We start from the raw sequence: 20088 nt of genomic DNA on the forward strand, positions 1-20088 counted from the left end.
TTTCAATACAGACTTTATTTCTGACTTTATATTTCAATTTTTTTTGGCAATTCGTATCTTAACTAGCTCTCTTTCACCTCAAATTGTTCTCTCCCTATAATTTCTTCTTCATAGACTACATAGCAAATGCTTTATACCATTTTCTTGTTTCCTTTAATGAAATACTTTTCACAGTTTTTTATCCCAGAGTTTATCTTTACCTTACACTGCAATATAATTTCACAGGTACTTTTTACTTATCCTAGAACAAAGGGAAAGTTCTAAGATTTAATATTTAACATAAATCGCTCTGAGTATGTTCTTAGGCCCACTCTTTATTGTGTTAGTAGAATGGTTTTCTTTAATTAATAGGTGGAGACTAAGTTGATGTTCACTCAGTCTAATTTCCAGTGTTCTAGCAAGGCACTAGTAGACTGAAATGTATTCTACTCTTATCTCTACCACTTGATTCCGTGACTCTGAATATATAATAGAGTGCTAGATAAATATTTAGTATCCACAAATCTGAAGGTTTTTCCTATCTCTCTACTTGCATACAGTATTTTTAATGTGTGAACTATGTAAATGCGGTATGCAATGGACCACTGCTAGTCTGTCCCTGTCTACTCCTTACCATATCTTTTCTAAGAGTTGTTGTTTCAGAATAAATATAGAGACATAATATAAAAATAATATAAATATAAATATAATGGGGATAGATGATAAAAAAAAAAAGACTACGACTGTCTTCAACTGTTTCACCTATGAAGTAAGAGGGAAACTACCCTGTTTTAAAGTAGAACAGATGCATCTCTCGGAGGCAAATGGCAGAAAAGAAATTACAAAATGTCTTCCTACAGGTTAGAATTGCTCACTTCAAAAAGGCAAAGTGCATAGGCTACTGATTCCGATTGTCAGCTGAATACTGAATTTAGAGTTAGGAGATGTTTCTCCCAAATTCTGATATGTTGAATATGATTGGCTGGCAGGAGAATGAAACTGGGAATACTGCTTTAATTACAACTTAACCCAAGTCATAAAGTGGTGTTCATTATTCATCATATAGGTTATTGTTTTAGTGAGGACATGTAGTTTGATTTTTCAAATGTAAGAATTAACTTATAGCAATTTTTAGAACATAATTTCCTGGCAAATTGAAAACTATGTACATTAAATTTTATTTATATTTAAATATGGCACAGAACTGCTAAATATTAAAAACATCAATTCAATCAAATTATCACATTAGAATGTATGATTTTTTTCTCTAATGTTTGAAAAAATCAGATGTCCAATATTTCTCTGAGTCCTGAACTGTAACATTTAGGAGTCTTTAGCTAATATGCTTATCTTAACCATCTACGCAACTAACAATGAGTTTCTATAATGTGTCACAAATTCTAATGGGTAATAGAAATACAGAGAAAGGAACCTGGTTAACCATTTAGGTTTTGTTTTTGTTTTTTGGAAGTAGGGGCCCCCACATGGCTTGTTTCATAGAGCTTTACTACTTTATAAACCATAAAATTTATTTATTCTTTTTGGTATACAGTTCTATGGCAATGCATAAAATTACATAACCACCACCAAAAGAGTTATATTACAACTCAAAGCTCCTTCATATTACCTGCTAATCATTCAGTTTTGTTCCCATTGAGCCTGAGATATCTGAAAGTCTGATAACAATCTTCAATAAGATAATAAACAATCAGGCTTTATGTTTAGGAAAAATCTTGGCTAGAGATAAAGGTTTGGGAATTTTTGCTTAAAGACTGGACTGAAGTAATGGGAAAGAGACTGTCCAAACCCATAAGCAAAATGAAGATAGTTGAGGGTGGAACCCCTGAAAACATCAAAATTTATAGGATAAATAGAAAACGATGAACGGAATGTTACAAAGGGAAATGTAAGAATGTGGGCTACCACAGAAGGTAAAAGAAGAGCATTTTGAAAGTGAGAGTGGTCAATAGTAGTAAAGCACATGGCAACACCTGGTTAATATAAGAACTAAAGGTATTCTGGCAACTCGGAGGGTATCAATAACTTAAGAACAATTTCACTAGATTGACATAAGCAAAAGCCCAAATACAGTGTTTTGTAGAGTTATTGGGAAATAGGAACAAAAAGATAAAATTTAAAATAGTAGCCAATGCAACATGCCAGCTCAAAGGAGCAAAGGCATGAACTTGGTTACAAGTTGAGGAAAAACAGTTTGTAGGGATTAAATCATTGAAAATAAAGAGAACTGAGTAGATAATAGAGCTGGATGAGAAGCTGTAATTAGGAATACATATACATCTATATAAATACATATACATCTTCTTGAGGTAGAGATGCTCAGTATTAAAAGGAAGCCTCAGTTTTAAAAGGAAGCCTCCTCATATTTACCCAAATGAGTTGAAAACTTATGTCCATAGAAAAACCTGCACACAAATGTTTATAGCAGCTTTATTCGCAATTGCCAGAACTTGCAAGCAACCAAGACGTATTTCAATAGGTGAATGGATAAACAAAACTGTGGTACATCCATACAATGAAAAATATTCAGCAATAAAAAGAAATGTGTCATTAAGCCATGTTTAGACATGGAGGAAACTTAAATGCATATTATTAAGTGAAAGAAGACAGGCTGAAAAGTTACATGCTATGTGATTCCAACTATATGACAGTTTGGCAAAAGCAAAACTATGGAGAGTGTTAAAAACATCAGTGATTCAGGAAGGAGGAAAGGAGAATGAATTAGAGCACAGGGGATTTTGAGGACAATGAAACTACTCTGTAAGATACTGTAATGGTGGCTACACGTCATTGTCATTACACATTTGTCAAAACCCATAAAAGGTACTACTTGAAGAGTGAGCCCTTTTATGAACTATGAACTACAGTTAATAATTGTAACAGAGTTACAAAACTAATAAAAGAGGTTAATAATAGGGGAAACTGTATGCGAGCGGGTATTTTTGAAGTCTGTACATTCCATTCAGTATTTCTGTAACTCCAAAGCTGCCCTTAAAAAAAAAAAATGCTAAAAGGTGTAAAGAGGTTGAAGTTCCCATATGCTAGCCTTTTATTTTCATTAACTGGCAGGAGTTGGTATGAGTGGGGATCTCTCAACAAATGTTCTATCACATTCTAAATAACCCAGAATAGGATATCTCCTAATTGAGTATCCCTGTAATTTACATGTCCAGGTGTCAAGTGAGCCAATGCCTATGGATATAAGGAAAACAGTCATTCACTTGTAGCAGAGATGCCTGTAACTGGCATCTCTAACTGCCAAATTTCTTGAAATGTAATTCATATCTCAAAATCTATTTTATTATAAATCATGAGATATAAATCAAATTATGCTATAATTTTAGTCAATATGGCCTTTTCTGAAATATTTGGAAAGAATGCACTCAAAGAAAAAAATTAAAAATGTATTCATCCAACAGCCTGTTCCTACCAAAGCTGTAAAACATCATAAAAACAATCTTTGAAATTTTGTACAATTACAGGAACCATAATAATAATAATTTAAGTATATCCTACATTTTCAGGCTCCATGATTTATATTTTCAGGTAAGTAATGTCCTATCTCTGATAAGTTTCACTGTTTGAGTGAAGCTTGAAAAGGTCTGATAAAACCAATGGTTCTCAAAGAGTTTGTCTGCAGACCCCTGAGAGTGCCCAAGTCCATTTAAGGAAATCTGTGGTTTCAAGTAATAACAATAAGATATTATTTATTTGCTTCTTTCACTGTGTTGACATTTTTATTGATGATATAAAAGCAGCAATGGCTAAGTCACTTGGCCCCTTAATTTGAATCATCGCAGCAGTACTACTAGTAATCATTATAGTCATTACTGCTAGGCACTCACAGTAAAAAAGCCACTTTCACTTTAGAATGTCCTTTTTGAAGTAGTAAAACGATTAATTTTATTAAATTTTGACTCTGAAGTACACATCTTTGTAATATTCTATGGGATGAAACAGGAAGTGCAAAAAAGTACTTATACTGCATACCAAAGTGCAATGATTGTTTTGAGGAAAAGCACCTGTGCGACTATGCGTGCTGGGGAAAAGCCTCATTTTTCAAGAAATACCTACCATTTTTTATTTGAAAGCGTGATAAGCTCCGGTTATTCAGACTTTGGAACCTGTTAGACTTTTCTCAAAAAAACAAAGTAAGCCTGTTAGTTCAAAAAGAAGAATTCACAGTGTTTTGTTGCCAATGATAAGAATCAAGTTTTAAAGTAGAAATTATAATTCTGAAAAACTTGTATGTGCTATTGTGAGCCTGACAGCTTCTCAATACCTTAGAAATAGTCTCATGGGACTGGTGGTGATATTTATGAATATAATTAAAAGTATATATATAATGAAATATGTCAACATTTGGAGGATCTGTATCATCCGACGAACCAATTTTTTCCAAATGACCGATGCATTTTATCACAGATTCATGCATGGGGAAATGATCTATTTAAACTACAAGACAGAGCAATGGTTATACAAGTACTAAAACTTCATTCACATGGGTTTAGAATTCCATATTACCTTTAAGAAAGTAGTACCATTTGTCAAATTTTGGCATAGTACCAAATGTGAATATCGACAATTATTTTAAAAATTCTATTAAGATACTCCTCCCTTTTCCAGCTACCTGTGTGAGGCAAAATTGTTTTTATACACTTCAACCAAAACAACATGTCACAACAGACTGAATGTAAAACCAGATATAAGAATCTAGCTGGCTTCTATCAGCTAGACATTAAAGACTTACAAGAATGTAAAACAATGCCATTTCTCATATTTTGGGGGAAAATATAGTTACTTTTCATAAAATTGTTATTTATATTAATGTAATAAATTGACTAAGGGTTATTTAAAAAGAATTAATAAATATATTTTAAATTTCTCAGTCTTGATTTCTACATTTAAAATTATTAGCCCCCACAGGCCTTTACTTCAGTGAGTTATGCCTGTCAATATATATAGACAGGCATAACTCACTGAAGTAAAGGCCTGTGGGGGCTAATAATTTTTTAAAAATGTAATTGGTTCCTGAGACCACTGGAATAAACTATTAAACTGACAAGGTTATCTGAAAATGAAACCACAGTTCCTAGTCAATGATTTAGAATATGATATTAAAAGGCTAATTTGGGGCCATGTGTGGTGGCTTACGCCTGTAATCCCAGCATTATGGGAAGCTAACATGGGCAGATCACAAGATCAGGAGATCGGGACCATCCTGGCTAACATGATGTAACCTCATCTTCACTAAAAATACAAAAAATTAGCCTGGTGTGGTGGCACATGCCTGTAGTCCGAGCTACTCGGGAGGCTGAGGCAGGAGAATCATTTGAACCTGGGAGGTGGAGGCTTCAGTGAGCTCAGATTGCACCACTACACTCCAGCCTGAGTGACAAAGTGAGACTCCGTCCCAAAAAGAAAAATAAGAAAAGGCTAATTTGATACTTGATGTAATATCATGATAAGAACAAATCATAAAATATTCTTAATATTGAACTTACAAAGAGAATTCTGTTTTACTAATTTCAGTTGTGATGTAGTCAATTTTTCTCCTTGTTGGTTTTTATTCTCTTCATCTCCCTCCTCATCTTGCACTACAAAGTCATCGATAATATAATCATCTCCATCTTCATCAGATTCACAATCATCTTCTTCCTCCTCATCATCTTCATCACTGCTTGGGCAGGATTCCTTTTCAGAGTCCTAATTAAATTAAAATAAATGCTTCAGTAAATTATCCCATTAAAATGGAAAGTATGGATACAAAATTAAAAGAGAGATAAATCTGACAGCAAAAAAATGATTCATAGAAATTAACTTCATATTTTAGGGTTAACAATAAATAATTTTGTCATATTAAATGTTGAACTTTTGAAATTATTGACAGGAAAAATATACCTTGTTTAAGTGATATAAAATGTTTAAAATGGACATTAGAATTATAAGAAGTAAAAAACAAAAAAGATCATGCAAAACAATAAATAGTCTTTCAATTTTAGAAAAGAAGGACAGATTGAGGCTCATGATAAAACAGTATATAGGTACAACAGTATAATCAAACATATTCAAGAACACTTGATTCTAGAATTACTGAGAAATGGAACAGACTAAGCACTTTGATTTTTATAAAAATTAAATACTTTAAGGATAAAACCAAAAAACAGTAACAAAACCAACAAAATACAACACACCTCAAAATCTTTACCACTATTGCGTCTCTGACGAGATCTTTGTTTTGAGAGTTCTTTCAGCTTCTGAAGTTGTTCTCGCTTTCGTGCAGCTAATGTTTTTTCAGGACTTTTCTGCTCCATTTCCACTGAAGAACCTTCATCTTCAACCACTCTACGTGGACGTTTAACACCTGCTTTTCTAATTAGGATATCACTGTCATCACTCTCATCACTGTCATACATCACAGAGGATAGCCTTTTTCTTTTACCTCGCTTGATGTGTTCTTCTTCTAAATCATCCTCTATTATTTGTCCAGTTTGTTTGTTGAGAACATTATCCTCTTGACTTAGATGTTTTTCCTGATCTTGTAAGTCAATATTCATATGTTTGGTTTTGTTCATTTCTTCTACATAGGTTGAACTGTTGCCAGTGTTAATGACATTCTTACTGTCGTTTTCTTCACTTTCAACTTTACTTAATTTAAGCTCTGTTTCACTTCCTGGTGTTTTATTACAATCAAGTCCTTTGTTACTATCAAGGTCTTCATCACTATCAAAACTTTCGTAATTATCAACACTTTCATCGCTATCAAGCTCTTCATCACTATCAAATTCTTCATCATTATCAAGCTCTTCATCGCTATCACATAATTGTGAGATACTACTTCTTTTAGTTCGCCTCCAATCAACTCGAGATTTCTGCTCAGGCACGTGACTTTTAGAATTTTTCCTTGTTTCATGTCTTCTAACATGTACCATTTTCACTTAAGCTTCTACAAAATAAAGTTGTTAGGAATATAACAGTGATAACCAGATTACAGCAATGACTGCATTTATGGTACAAATTATATTAATTTGGCTTTATTTAATGGTCCGCAAAGGCAAAATCACATGAAATATCTGAGTGAAGATGGCAGAACAATAATTTAACAAATAATTTACTGAATGCTTATGAAATAATTATATGAACATCTATTCTGAATATGTTGTATGTTGTGCTGATCATAGAAAAATCACAGTCCTGTCCTTTAGAAGATTATCTCTGTGTAGAACTAAAATGTAATAATTAAGAACATTTCAAGGTAGTATTTAGTATCAAATGAATAACATAAATAACTGCAATACAAGTGGAAAGATCCAGGGAAATCAGTAAGGCAAGTCCTTCACTTTATCTTGAACAGATGTGATCTGAGAGCATTCTGAAGGATTCATTGTATTTGAACAGAAAGAATAAAAGAAAAAGGGATGTCAGGCAAGTAACAATGGTAAGGACAAAACTACGGCTTTAAGAAAGAAGATGGTATGTTCAGTGAATAAGTGTGGCTTAAAATACATTAAAAAAAGAGTTGTATGCTGGAAAAAAGGAGAAAAGAACAGAAAACTGAATGAGATTACCAGGATAACTCATCCTGCAGGCAAAGATTCTGAATAGAGAAATAATATAAATTATAAAAGATCAATTTACACAAAGAAGGTTATAAAGTAACAAACGACGTAAAAAAGAGAGCAGTGCAAAATTGAGAGATAACATATCCACTAAGATTGTGGCCTCTTTATACCTTAATAAAATGGGAGTGGCTTTCCCTCAAAGTTATAGATAGAATACAATCCAATAGAAAATTTAACTAACAATCCAATAATGTAGTTAGGTGAATTAAACAAGTAAGTTTCATGGCAAAACAGAGCATGGTATTGGGAAGGAAAACAAAAGCTGTCAGCTTATCATTTAGAAAAGCATGAATTCCATTAAAATGATCACAAGAATATATTAAAAGAACAATTAGGGACAGGTAAGATAACTAGAAAAAAAGTAAGGTAAGATAACTAGAAAAAAAGTAATACCCATGTACTTCTGTGGTTGTCAACAAAGAGAAATATGATCACAATCTAATGAGACTGACCTCATAATACATGTGTTAGAGGTTATATATTGAACTGACAGCTATCCCCGCCAAAGAAATCACCTTATGAGGTTGATTATTCCAATATTTCCACCACAGCACAGAATATTCCTGGAGTCTTTCTATAAACCACACACTATAAAAAAAACATAAATAAAAATCTAAAAATATGAAAATAATCACACTTCATTTTTTATCCCAAACAGTGGCTTCAACACCTACTTCATTCACTTGTCTCAGTTGTAAAGACCTGTTAGCAGCTTGTAGAAATGAAATCCAACTTAACAAGAATTAACTATCATTAAAAATATTCAAAAAATATGCTGCAAATTCTGAAGGTAATTACAAAAATTCAATGCCAAAAATGTTTTCAGCAATGGCAATATTACTGGACTATATTTCTAGTTTTCCAAGAGGATTACCTTTTTTCCTATAGAGTATGGAAGAGAGGGTACATCTCATTTAATTGTATAAATTCTGGTATGTTTATACAACAACAAGACTTTCTGTAAAATGGTAACACCTCATGTAAAATCAGAACAGGGGCTGCCAAGATTATACACCAGAAACTATAGTGTGTAGGACACAATATAACTTTTATTTTTTTTAAGAGGCAGGTCTCATTGTGTTTGTCCAGACTGGAGTGCAATGGCATGATCACAGATTACTGCAGTCTTGAACTCCTGGGCTCAAGGGATCTTTCTGTTTCGATTTTTAAATTTTTTTGTAGAGATGGAGGTCTCACTATATCCTGAACTCCTGGCCTCAAGTGATCCTCCTACCTTGGCCTCAGTGCTGGGATTACAGGTGTGAGCCACTGCCTAAAATATAACCTTATGACAGTAACTACTATAAGATATAATCAGCATTGTAATAGCAATCTAACAAATTCTGGTCAAAAGAGCAGTCTGCTATTTGAAATTACACTTGGGTTGCACCTTACAAAAGGCTTATATTAAAATTAGCAAAGATGAAAATTGTGTGTAGTCAAAATTACCCTTTAAAATACTCTATATTGCCGGGCGCGGTGGCTCAAGCCTGTAATCCCAGCACTTTGGGAGGCTGAGGCGGGTGGATCACGAGGTCAAGAGATCGAGACCACCCTGGTCAACATGGTGAAACCCCGTCTCTACTAAAAGTACAAAAAATTAGCTGGGCATGGTGGCGCGTGCCTGTAGTCCCAGCTACTCAGGAGGCTGAGGCAGGAGAATTGCCTGAACCCAGGAGGCGGAGGTTGCGGTGAGCCGAGATCGGGCCATTGCACTCCAGCCTGGGTAACAAAAGCGAAACTCCGTCTCAAAAAAAAAAAAAAAACAAAAAAAAAACTCTATATTACTCTTAAAGTATGGTTTTGTGTATAATATACTGTGTTACAATATGTCCAACCAGTTTCTCCTTCAGATTTTAAACGGCTTACTGTTTCTTTGGTTAAGCACCACATGAGCTAGGCATCTTGTATTCTTAAGCCATATAGTACAAAGAAGTATTTGCATAAGCTAACTGTGCATATGTGCACGTGTAGTATATTACATTGTAATAACAAAGTATAGCTTTCTAATAAGCCTGTTTGATTGGGAGAAATAATGAAAAGACATTTATGAAAACAATGACAAATACAGTTGCAGTAGATACACTAAAGCAAATATGGATAGTAAAGAACATTAAAGTGAAAGATTATTTTATGGATAGTAAAGAACATTAAAGTGAAAGATTATTTTTATTAATACCCAAAAGCAAATTCATATACACTAGATGATTACCTTACAAAACTATAACATGCCAAAAATGTCAGTTATTTATCACAAAACAGGTGATTCCTATGACAATAGTAGAAATGATTAAGAATGTCACACTATTAAAAACTTATGACTGTACAGTTAAGCCATTAAAAAAACTATAAGTTTTTACTGCATTTTCATATTTATTTTTAAATCCTGAAAATGATCCTAGGAGGAAGATATCTACTTTAATGTATAAATATCAAAGGCAAGGACACAGAATTTAAATGACTTACCAAAGATCACACAGCTTGTTAGTGACAGAGCAGGGATTAGAAACCAGGTCTCTTGATTCCCCAACCAGTGCCACAAAATGACTGCTGCCAATATCATATTTGTGCAAGGTAGGAAAAATTAAGCTTTTAAAAATCATTATTTTATCTCTCATTCATGCTATATTTTAGTTTCAGAAAAATGACCATTAAAACGGTTTAGAGTTTACAAACACGCTTTTTTAAAAAATTATGTAACTGAATTTTACTGCACATGAGTTAGGCCAGAAACTTCTGGAAAACATTATCCACTAGGCAAGAAAACAATGTGCAAAAGAGATGAAAATTTGCAGACTTCCCTCTATCATCTTATTAATATCACCAATCGCAAAATTTAAAGGAGTCCCCAATAAGCCCAAAAGTAAAGTTTCATAGAAAGGCAGTCTCTGATGAGAAAAATATTTTGGGAAACAGCAGAATTTGAATGCTTGAGGCAGCATCATTTATTTAGACAAACTAAATCGGGTTTCATTGGACCAACTGCCAAACTGCCAGGGTCTCTCATAATTCAAAATGACCATTCATATTAATAAGGTAAAAAATTCTGCTACTGAAAAGGAAAGATAATTTGAACATGTTTGGCTCCTCTTGTTAAATTGTAGATATCTTTACTGTATTAGTTGGGAAGGGAAGAATGATAACAGAGGGAAAAGATGAGTGAAACTTGAAAGAGAAATGTGAAGGAAAAGCTAGTTTGTTGGGTAAGACATCTTGGTCTTTAGAATCTATTCAAAAAAGAATCCATGCAAATGAATGTTACTTCTGTATATGCTGAATATACACTTAATTTCCTGAAATGAGAATTTTATCAAGCTTCTGTAATGATACCTTACCTTTAAGCAAAGACAAAAAGAAACAGAAAGCATTAAATAACTGAATGAAGACAATCAATACTATCACATCTTTGTGTTTCATGGTTACAAGATGCATATACATAGCTATGTTATTTGCCAAATAATATATATTAAAGGCAATAATCCATATTACTTGCGTTCTTTCTGTAACACAGTATCTCTATAGCTAAAAGAAAGATAATTTGATGATGCCATTTGACTTTCTCATCAGAAGAAGTATACTTCCTTCTAAACTTTGAGGTTAATTCATACTCAAAAAAAGATTCATTCTAGAATTTTTTATACCTACTTGCTATATAAACAATGCAGGTGGTAATTAACACTTTTGAGATGTGAAAGGCAGTGGAATCCCAGATCATAATTTGGACTTCCACTGGGAGGGATCCATTCTTGTGCGTAAAACGTCACACCTCTTTGATGTTTTCTTTTATATGGCAGTTTGGAGAGCAAACATTATTAACCAAAAAAATAATTACTGAATATCTACCAAAAGACAAGGACCTGCTTGGAATTGTGCTGTCACCAGATATAATAAACATCATGGTCTCTGCTCCCAAAGAGCTCACAATCTGATGAAATTACTAGGGACACCAAAAACAAGCCAGCATAATACACGATTTGAGGGCTGCAGTGTATGATTATGATCAAGTTCTTATCACATTGCTGTGAATAAATTTAACATAGTCCTTCTATTGGCTGGAAAACAGGACAGCAGAACATGACAGAAATAGGGAAATAAACATAAAGAGAGGAAAGCCAATTTCTCCCCTTTAGAATCACAGTCCAACACGGCACAATTTCGCAAAGTGGATACTACCAGCATGGTATCCGGAATAACTATACTACTCATTAAAATCAGTTAACAATGAAGGTGGTTAGTCTAATCCAGCAGGAATGAGTGGTAGACAGACGAATAGATCCTCTCAGGAATGAACACCTGAAAGGGTGATTTTCATAATTACAAACCTCTTTGGCGGGACGCAGGCACCCAGCGCCCGCTAGGCCGCTCGTCCGTCACTCTGCCTCCAGGAGGGAGGGGCACAGTAGCTAGGAAACCGGACCCTCAGAAAGAGGTTCGCGATGACGCGCGCAGAACGACAGAAACCTCCAGACCCCAAAAGGGCTCTGCACCGAGAAAACAATTACAAGGGTCTGAACAGGCCAGAAACCCGAGAAATCACCAATTGAGCTCCCCACATCAGTTCCAAGCACCTCCCCAAGGTGGAAATAACGGGCACCGCGCCCACTGCAGCTCAGCTGAAGAGGAGGGCTAAAGGCGCAAAGGGTTAAGGGGCGCCCTTGGGTCCACCCAAAGAGCGCCCGCGGGAAATTTTCTCTTGGCCCGCCAAGAGGCGCGGCTTCCCCCGCCACTCCAATAAACCATTAGCAGCCTGAGCGCGATCGAGTCCCAGCCAGGAGACAGCCCCGCACCGCCCTCGCGCTCTCACCTTTCAAAGCGCCTCCGCCTCCGCCTCCGCCTCCGCCTCCGCCCCAGGCACCAGCTCTAGACAAGCGACGCTCCTCCCTCTTCCGGGAACCAGGGGAAGTCCCGCCTCTGGGAGGGGAGAGGGGCAGGACCGGGCAGTGGGAGGGAGCGTCTTCCGGGAGTGTGGCTAGGGGCGGAGCGGTTGCCGCGCGGTAGTCAGGGAGCTGTGCGGGTCCTGGTTGCAACAGAGGTGGGGAGAGGGGTCTGGCGGTCTGTGAGGGACTGGGAGGACTGTCCTGGCTAAGGCCGGCGCGTGGAACTGGGGCTGCGCGGTGGGAGGACCCTGCTGCTGGGGAAGGAATCTAACATATCCGTTCCCCTGAGGAAGGGAGCCAGTCCTTGACTCCTTGGCTCTTCCGCTCTCTGCCGTAACTTTGGGGTGTGGCAGGGTTTAGTGACTGGCGCTTACCGGGGATTTGGACGTGCAGGAGGTTCGTGGCCACGGTGGGGCTATAGCCTTTCTCGCGGCTGCTGCGGTAATAAAACACATGTCTTTAATCCGGATTATCCGCAATGACATGGGGCCTCCGCTACTGCCCGTATAAGTTAAAGGCCTGTTCTCTCAAACTTCCTCCTCTTTCACCTTCCTCTACAGTCTGTTTGCCAGCCAACCCCAGCCCGGGAGGGGATCAGGGCCACCAGGTTGCTGGTAAGGTTGAAAGACAGAGTGTGTCAAGACCATTAAAGAGAGTCTGTATAAGAGAAGTCAGGATTTTGTGGATTGCTACGTTGTGAGTGTGGGCTGAGTCCCAGAACCTCGCTATGTCAGGGAAACGGAAGCGTGTGGTGTTGACTATTAAAGATAAGCTTGATATAATAAAGAAACTTGAAGACGGAGGTTCTTCCAAACAACTGGCAGTGATTTATGGAATTGGTGAAACAACAGTTAGGGATATAAGAAAAAATAAGGAAAAGATTATAACTTATGCAAGCAGTTCTGATTCCACAAGTCTTTTGGCCAAGAGGAAATCTATGAAGCCATCCATGTATGAGGAATTGGACAGGGCAATGCTGGAATGGTTCAACCAACAAAGAGCAAAAGGGAATCCCGTATCTGGACCAATTTGTGCAAAAAGGGCAGAGTTCTTCTTTTATGCTTTGGGAATGGATGGTGATTTTAACCCCTCTGCCGGTTGGTTAACTCGTTTTAAGCAGCGGCACAGCATTAGAGAGATTAACATTAGAAATGAAAGATTAAATGGAGATGAGACTGCTGTGGAAGATTTTTGTAACAACTTCAGAGATTTTATTGAACGAGAGAATTTACAGCCTGAACAAATCTACAATGCAGATGAAACTGGACTGTTTTGGAAGTGCTTGCCTTCTAGGATTTCAGTAATCAAAGGTAAATGCATTGTCCCTGGGCACAAGTCAATTGAAGAAAGAGTCACGATCATGTGTTGTGCCAATGCAACAGGTTTACACAAACTTAAACTTTGTGTTGTGGGGAAAGCAAAGAAACCTCGCTCCTTTAAATCAACTGACACTTTAAACCTGCCAGTCTCTTATTTCAGCCAAAAAGGTGCATGGATGGACCTTTCCATTTTTCGACAATGGTTTGATAAAATTTTTGTGCCACAAGTTCGAGAGTATTTAAGATCCAAAGGCTTGCAGGAAAAGGCTGTGCTCTTGTTGGATAATTCACCAACACATCCAAATGAAAATGTCCTAAGGTCAGATGATGGCCAAATATTTGCTAAATATTTACCACCTAATGTGGCCTCATTGATTCAGCCTTCAGATCAGGGAGTCATAGCAACGATGAAGAGAAATTATCGTGCAGGTCTTCTCCAGAATAACTTGGAAGAAGGTAATGACCTGAAATCATTCTGGAAGAAGCTAACTCTGCTGGATGCACTTTATGAAATAGCAATGGCATGGAACTTAGTAAAACCAGTTACCATTAGCAGAGCATGGAAGAAGATTCTCCCTATGATAGAGGAGAAAGAAAGTTTGGACTTTGATGATGAAGATATTTCTGTGGCTACTGTGGCTACCATTTTACAACACACCAAAGGATTGGAAAATGTGACTACTGAGAACCTTGAAAAATGGCTTGAAATAGACAGTACCGAACCAGGCTATGAAGTGTTAACTGATAGTGAAATCATCAGAAGAGCACAAGGCCAAACAGATGAATCCAGTGAAAATGAGGAGGAGGAAATAGAATTAATTCCAGAAAAACATATTAACCATGCGGCTGCTCTGCAATGGACTGAAAATTTATTGGATTATCTAGAACAACAAGGTGATATGATTCTACCTGATAGACTGGTAATACGTAAACTTCGAGCCACCATCAGAAATAAACAGAAGATGACAAAGTCAAGTTAATAATGGCATTTCAATTTTATCATTGTTCTGCTCATTGTGTTTGTGATACTTAAACTTCTTGCAATATAGCTTAATGTTCTAAATTCTCAGACCTGGTCCTGTGAAATACAGGTACAAAATGTATCTGAAGTGGTTTGAGGATTATGTGTTTTCATCATTTGTATCTTTTGTCCTTTTATTTGTACAGATAATCAGAAGATGATACTGAATAGATACAAATTACATGTACACGTTTTCACTTTTTAGAATCTGCGACTATACCTTCTGTAACAGTGGCATTGGCATTTCCTAAATTTTCTAGTGAAAGTTAGAGATGACACATTGAGCACTTTTCTGAAATCTTTTGCTTGATTTAGGAAGGCTACCATAGTTATCTTTTCTTGTGTTAACCATCTTAAATGGTGTTTTGTATATTTTAATAGACTGACAGGATGAGAAAGATATTAGATTTCAGGGCGATTTATAATCAAAAATGAAATTCAGTAATGGGGGAATAATTATGAATTATAAAAATTATTTGGATATCGTACCTCAGTTCTCTTACATTTGTGTGAGTTGCAAGAGGGAGATTATTCTGGAAATGGACTAAATATGGGAAATGATTGCCAAATGAGAGAAACTATGGGAAAGCTCATCTACAAAGAGGCATTCTTATCAATTCATTTGTAGGAAACTGGGAATTAAAAACCTTGGGAACTTTATGTTATTTATACCAAGGGAATAAATAGGCTGATATTAATTTGATAATTTGGTCTTTTATGAATTTGATAATAGTATAGGTTTATTATTTATTCATCTAATTATAGTACAAGTTTTGTAATGTTACATGTGATGATATGAGCTCCCACCTTATATGGGAGAACATCTTGGGAATTTGAGATTTAATAAGTTTTTTTGTTTTATGTTAGTTTTTTACTGCATACTCGCAAATGTCTATAATTTGAAAAATGTTGTCATACCTGACCCTTTGATGAAAAAAGGAAATTAAAAGAATAAAGCCTTTATGATTTCAAATAAGTCACGTTTGTATCCTGTTTTATGAAGAAAGCAGAAATAATTATGGAAAGGCCAGACACTAAGGAATATTGTTGTTTATTATTTTGACATGTGTAAAAAGGGATTAATCTGCTAAAATGTAATCTAAATCAGAATTTTGATAAATTTTTTTGTAAACTGTGTTTATTCAAGACATTGAAAATACTTTGCATATATTAATATTAATATAACATAATTTAAAAGTAAAGTGTTTCCATGCTGTTTCACGTTTTGGCCAAAAAAATTTTTTTAAAATAATTTAGAATTGTTCTCTATTAGTCATTTTTTAAAGGTTTAACTTTTTTTTTTAAATAACGTTTTATAGTGCTTTCTGTAGAATACTAAAACTTCAAAAAATATTTTTAGCTTTCTATTATTTCTGCTATCTTCATGATATATGTTTGTCTAGATTTTTCAGAAGATGTGTGATGAAAGTGCTTAGAAATTGTGTTCATTGCATGAATTTCCTCAGTGTAGAGTGGGAAAAACTATCAGGAGTTAACGTACATCTTGAATCAGATAATGACACGTTCTACTATAAAGTAAGCTGTATATAAAATAATTTTTCTAAAATGAAAATATGTGCTACAAATATTGGAATTTCTGCTTTTCCTGGATTTGCAGTTTTTAAAATTAATCATGTCAATGCAATGCAGCTGTTTCATTGCCACCTAGTGGTAAAACTAACATTACTGTTAAGCTGTGTGATTTTAAACTTTAATCCCTAGTAAAAGGTTCACTGTTTTGTGGACATGAGTGTGGATCTTGTGACTCTTTCTCTAGCCAATAATAGACTACTGTTCTTTGGTTTATGGCTATTCTCTGAAATCTGCCAACACTGGTAGTCTAGCCCTGTTTTGGATCCTTCTATCCTTAATTATAAAGACTGATCAATAGTTGTACCAGATGATGCCAAAAGCTATTTGGGTTCTGTATCTGCCCTCAAAGTTCTAAAAACCAGAGGCTGTGTCTGGCAATTTATTTATCCATTTAAAAATTTGCCATTGGCTCATGTTCTCTTACCAGTTTCACAAAATTTTTTTCACATTGATATTCCTCGACGCAAAACTCTCAGCCAGTGACAGTGCAATGTTTCTTATACTTCTAGTAGTCAAGAATTGTGTGACAGTAGATATATCTATATGAGTTCACATAGGAAATTATAATGTTGCTTTTTTTTTCTGAGAGATTTGGGCTTTTTTTGTGTGGCAGGAGTTGTAGAAAGTTGAATTCTTTGTCATGATGAAATCCAGTGAATCAAAATTTACTGAGTTTTACTAAATGCCAAAGACTGCCAGCTGTGGTGGATTTAGGAAAATATAAAAGAAAGGAAAGAGGTTCCTTTCCTTGAACATCTTGAAATCAAGGTGGAAAACCTATACATATTTGGGGAAAAAAAAAAAAAAACAATCTAGCTCAATTGTAAGTTCATATAAAAGAACTAACATAACAAGATATGAACTATGTAAAAAAAAATCAGGATTTAGTTGCTTATTCATTCTTTACACTGATTTCTATATATCCTTCACATTTTAAACTATGCATTGGTCTTGATTTTTGCTGCTCTTGAGTGACTTCGTCCATTCCCCTTACCTGGATGTGATCCAGTCACCCTGTCTGGCTCTGTGATTTGTATATTCAATTAAGAAGCAGGACTTGGTCTAGAAAAGAAATTAAAATTGTTGCTTTGCCTCCCATCTTTAGTGAACTCTCTATTAGCATCCTAATGTCAGAGCCACCTAGACGGGTCAAGAAGTTCAAATAATTGTTTAACTCAGTGTAAAAATATGGTGCTCAGCTACCTTGATCTGAAGTAGCAAAATAGATCATTATTGTCTGTATCACTTCTTAGCCTTTCCTGATATATACACATGCCATTTCTACTCTCCATTTCCTCCAGTGGGCAGTTGTAGTGGGTTTTTTTTTTTTTTTTTTAATCCTTATTGCTACTTAAGTACTAAAATTTACTTTGTTATAATTCAACCCCTAACCTTAAAAGATCATCACTCAAATTCTTTAAGAGTAACTACTCTTCTTAGATATGTACTCTTCTCTGTTTTTCCTATTTAAGTCAGTGACAACTTTCCTTAGTAACTAGTCTCGGGCAGTCCTGTGCAATTCGAAGTTGGCATAGAAGAATGACCAATAGATAGCAATTGCTTCCCCAGTGATACCTAATGTGAAAATGAGTGTCTAGTGCCTCAGATTCTGTAAGAATTATCATATTGAAAAGTGATTCTTGTGATTGTGTCTCTTAATACTGGAGTATGAACATCCACAGATCAAAGACCATGGGATGAATGCTTTGCAGAGTAGTTTATATTCAGTAGACATATACTTAACAAACACTAATTGTATATCATAGGTAAGACATGTTCTAGTCCATGAATGGGCTATATGGCTAAGACTATATGCATTGAAGAGATTTACAATGGAAAGGAGGAAACATGTAAGAAAGGGAGGATGAGTTAAGTGACTGAAAGAGTGCAAATGCAAGACTAATCCTGATGAGTGGCATAAGGAGGTATAGTAATTCTGATAAGAGAAATAGAGATGGTAACAACTAAGTTGGCTTTGAAAAATATTTTCATGATTTTTGTAATTCTTAAGATATTTCTGTAGATACTAGCCCCATGTCCAAGAGATTATCTAAAGGATAGATTTGTTTGGGAAAGTAAACTTTTTTTTTTATTTTTTTTGAGACGGAGTCTTGCTCTGTTGCCCTGGCTGGAGTGCAGTGGTGCGATCTTGGTTCACTGCAACCTCTGCCTCCCAGGTTCAGGCGATTCTGCTGCCTCAGCTTCCCAAGTAGCTGGAATTACAGGTATCCACCATCACGCCCAGCTAATTTTTTTGTACTTTTAGTAGAGATGGGGTTTCACCATATTGGCCAGGCTGGTCTCGAACTCCTGACCTTGTGATCTGCCTGCCTCGGCCTCCCAAAGTGCTGGGAATACAGGCGTGAGCGACCACGCCCAGCCGTAAAACCTTAATTTAATCTTAGTTGCAGGGATGAATCCATTTGTTTAACTGAGAAGTCTTATTGAGGCTTTGATTTTTCAGTCTTATTTCCCCCCTACTGTTTGTAGTCTGGAGAAATTGTTTTTGAAACCTACAAAAGCCCCCAAATTTCTGGGCTTGCTCTAAGCCAAGATATTTAACTGAATGTCAAAATAAAGATATACTTTGTTTTCCTTAAAACTATTTTCTGAGCTCATTTCTTTCTTGTATTATTTAATAAACAGCAAGGAGCAAGTAACTAATTTTCTGGCTCTTACCAGCCACTTCCTTCAGAGAAGGGCTTCTTAAAACTTCAGCATTATCAGATAACTCTCTGTTGTGGAGGACTATATTGGATATTATAGGAGTTTTAGGAACATCTCTTGTCTCTACCTACCACTTCCTCCCTGCTCCAGTATGACAACCAGAAATGTCTCCACACATTGTCCAATGTCCTCCAGGGGGCAAAATTGTGTCTGCATGAGAAGAACTGCTCTTAGAGTCAAAGCTCAGAATCATTTAATCTGCTTTCCAAGTTATTGCAAGTAATATTCACAAAATGTTTCTTACCACTGGTCCATCTTTCCAGTGCCTGCTAATTATTTCCTTGATGCATATTTTCTACTCATTAATATAAGTCCACATATTTGATTATCATAACAGGACCCCACCTCAAGATACCTATTTCTCTGTTGATTTGGATAACTGTAGCTGATGAAACGTCCAAATTTTAGAGGCTTAACATAGTTAAGTGTTATCTTTTTCTCTTAGCAGTCTTATGATATAAAGCTTTGTCAAAGCATGACTTTTTTTCAAGTGATTCTTGGACCCAAGCTCTTTCCATCTTGTGATTTTGCATCTGCTAAACCCTTAGAGTCCTCTGCATACAGTTGGCAGTGGGAAAAGAGATATTACAGAGCACACACTTGTTTCTTAATGCCCTTTTCTCAGAAGTCATATACATTCTTTCAGTCCACTTTCTTTTTTTCTTTTTTCTTTTTTACTCCACCCACCCCCAACCTCAGTTCACTTTCTATTGGTGAAAACTAGTCACCTGGCCCTACCTTGATGTGGGGTGGAGGTAGGATGAGTGATGGGAATGACTCCCTAACTAGGCAGCTGCTTCACAATGACAGCTTTATATAATTGAAAGTGAGGCACAAATGTTGTTGAATAATTAGTCCTTTCTGAAACAAAAATAGGTACATTAGGGCAGTTATTCTCATAGAACCATTCAGGAAGCTCTTATAAAGAATAT

At 35.9% G+C, this 20088-nt stretch overlaps 2 protein-coding genes across 4 annotated transcripts in view; one reads left to right on the forward strand and one right to left on the reverse strand.

The window, feature by feature from the left end:
* The window catches only part of CCDC82 (coiled-coil domain containing 82), a 36979-nt gene extending 24469 nt beyond the window's left edge, over positions 1 to 12510 (reverse strand). For 2 of the 3 annotated variants that reach the window (XM_017505287.2, XM_017505289.2), the window contains exons 1-3: positions 12424 to 12510; positions 6192 to 6943; positions 5502 to 5703 (exon numbers count right to left, since the gene is read on the reverse strand). In XM_017505287.2, coding sequence (XP_017360776.1) covers positions 5502 to 5703; positions 6192 to 6929 — 940 coding nt within the window. In that variant the 5' untranslated portion in view covers positions 6930 to 6943; positions 12424 to 12510. Of the gene's footprint in view, positions 1 to 5501; positions 5704 to 6191; positions 6944 to 11941; positions 12400 to 12423 lie in introns of those variants that run through there. The other variant, XM_017505288.2, reaches the window with a different exon arrangement.
* A 53-nt stretch (positions 12511 to 12563) lies between these two features.
* Positions 12564 to 17280, forward strand: JRKL (JRK like). The gene is made up of 2 exons (XM_017505290.2): positions 12564 to 12651; positions 13057 to 17280. Exon 2 carries the CDS (start codon positions 13224 to 13226, stop codon positions 14793 to 14795), a length of 1572 nt encoding a protein of 523 aa, XP_017360779.1. The 5' UTR covers positions 12564 to 12651; positions 13057 to 13223; the 3' UTR covers positions 14796 to 17280.
* Positions 17281 to 20088: the final 2808 nt, after the last annotated feature.

The sequence above is a fragment of the Cebus imitator genome, unplaced genomic scaffold, assembly GCF_001604975.1.
Source record: "Cebus imitator isolate Cc_AM_T3 unplaced genomic scaffold, Cebus_imitator-1.0 Scaffold336, whole genome shotgun sequence".
Classification (NCBI taxonomy): domain Eukaryota; kingdom Metazoa; phylum Chordata; class Mammalia; order Primates; family Cebidae; genus Cebus; species Cebus imitator.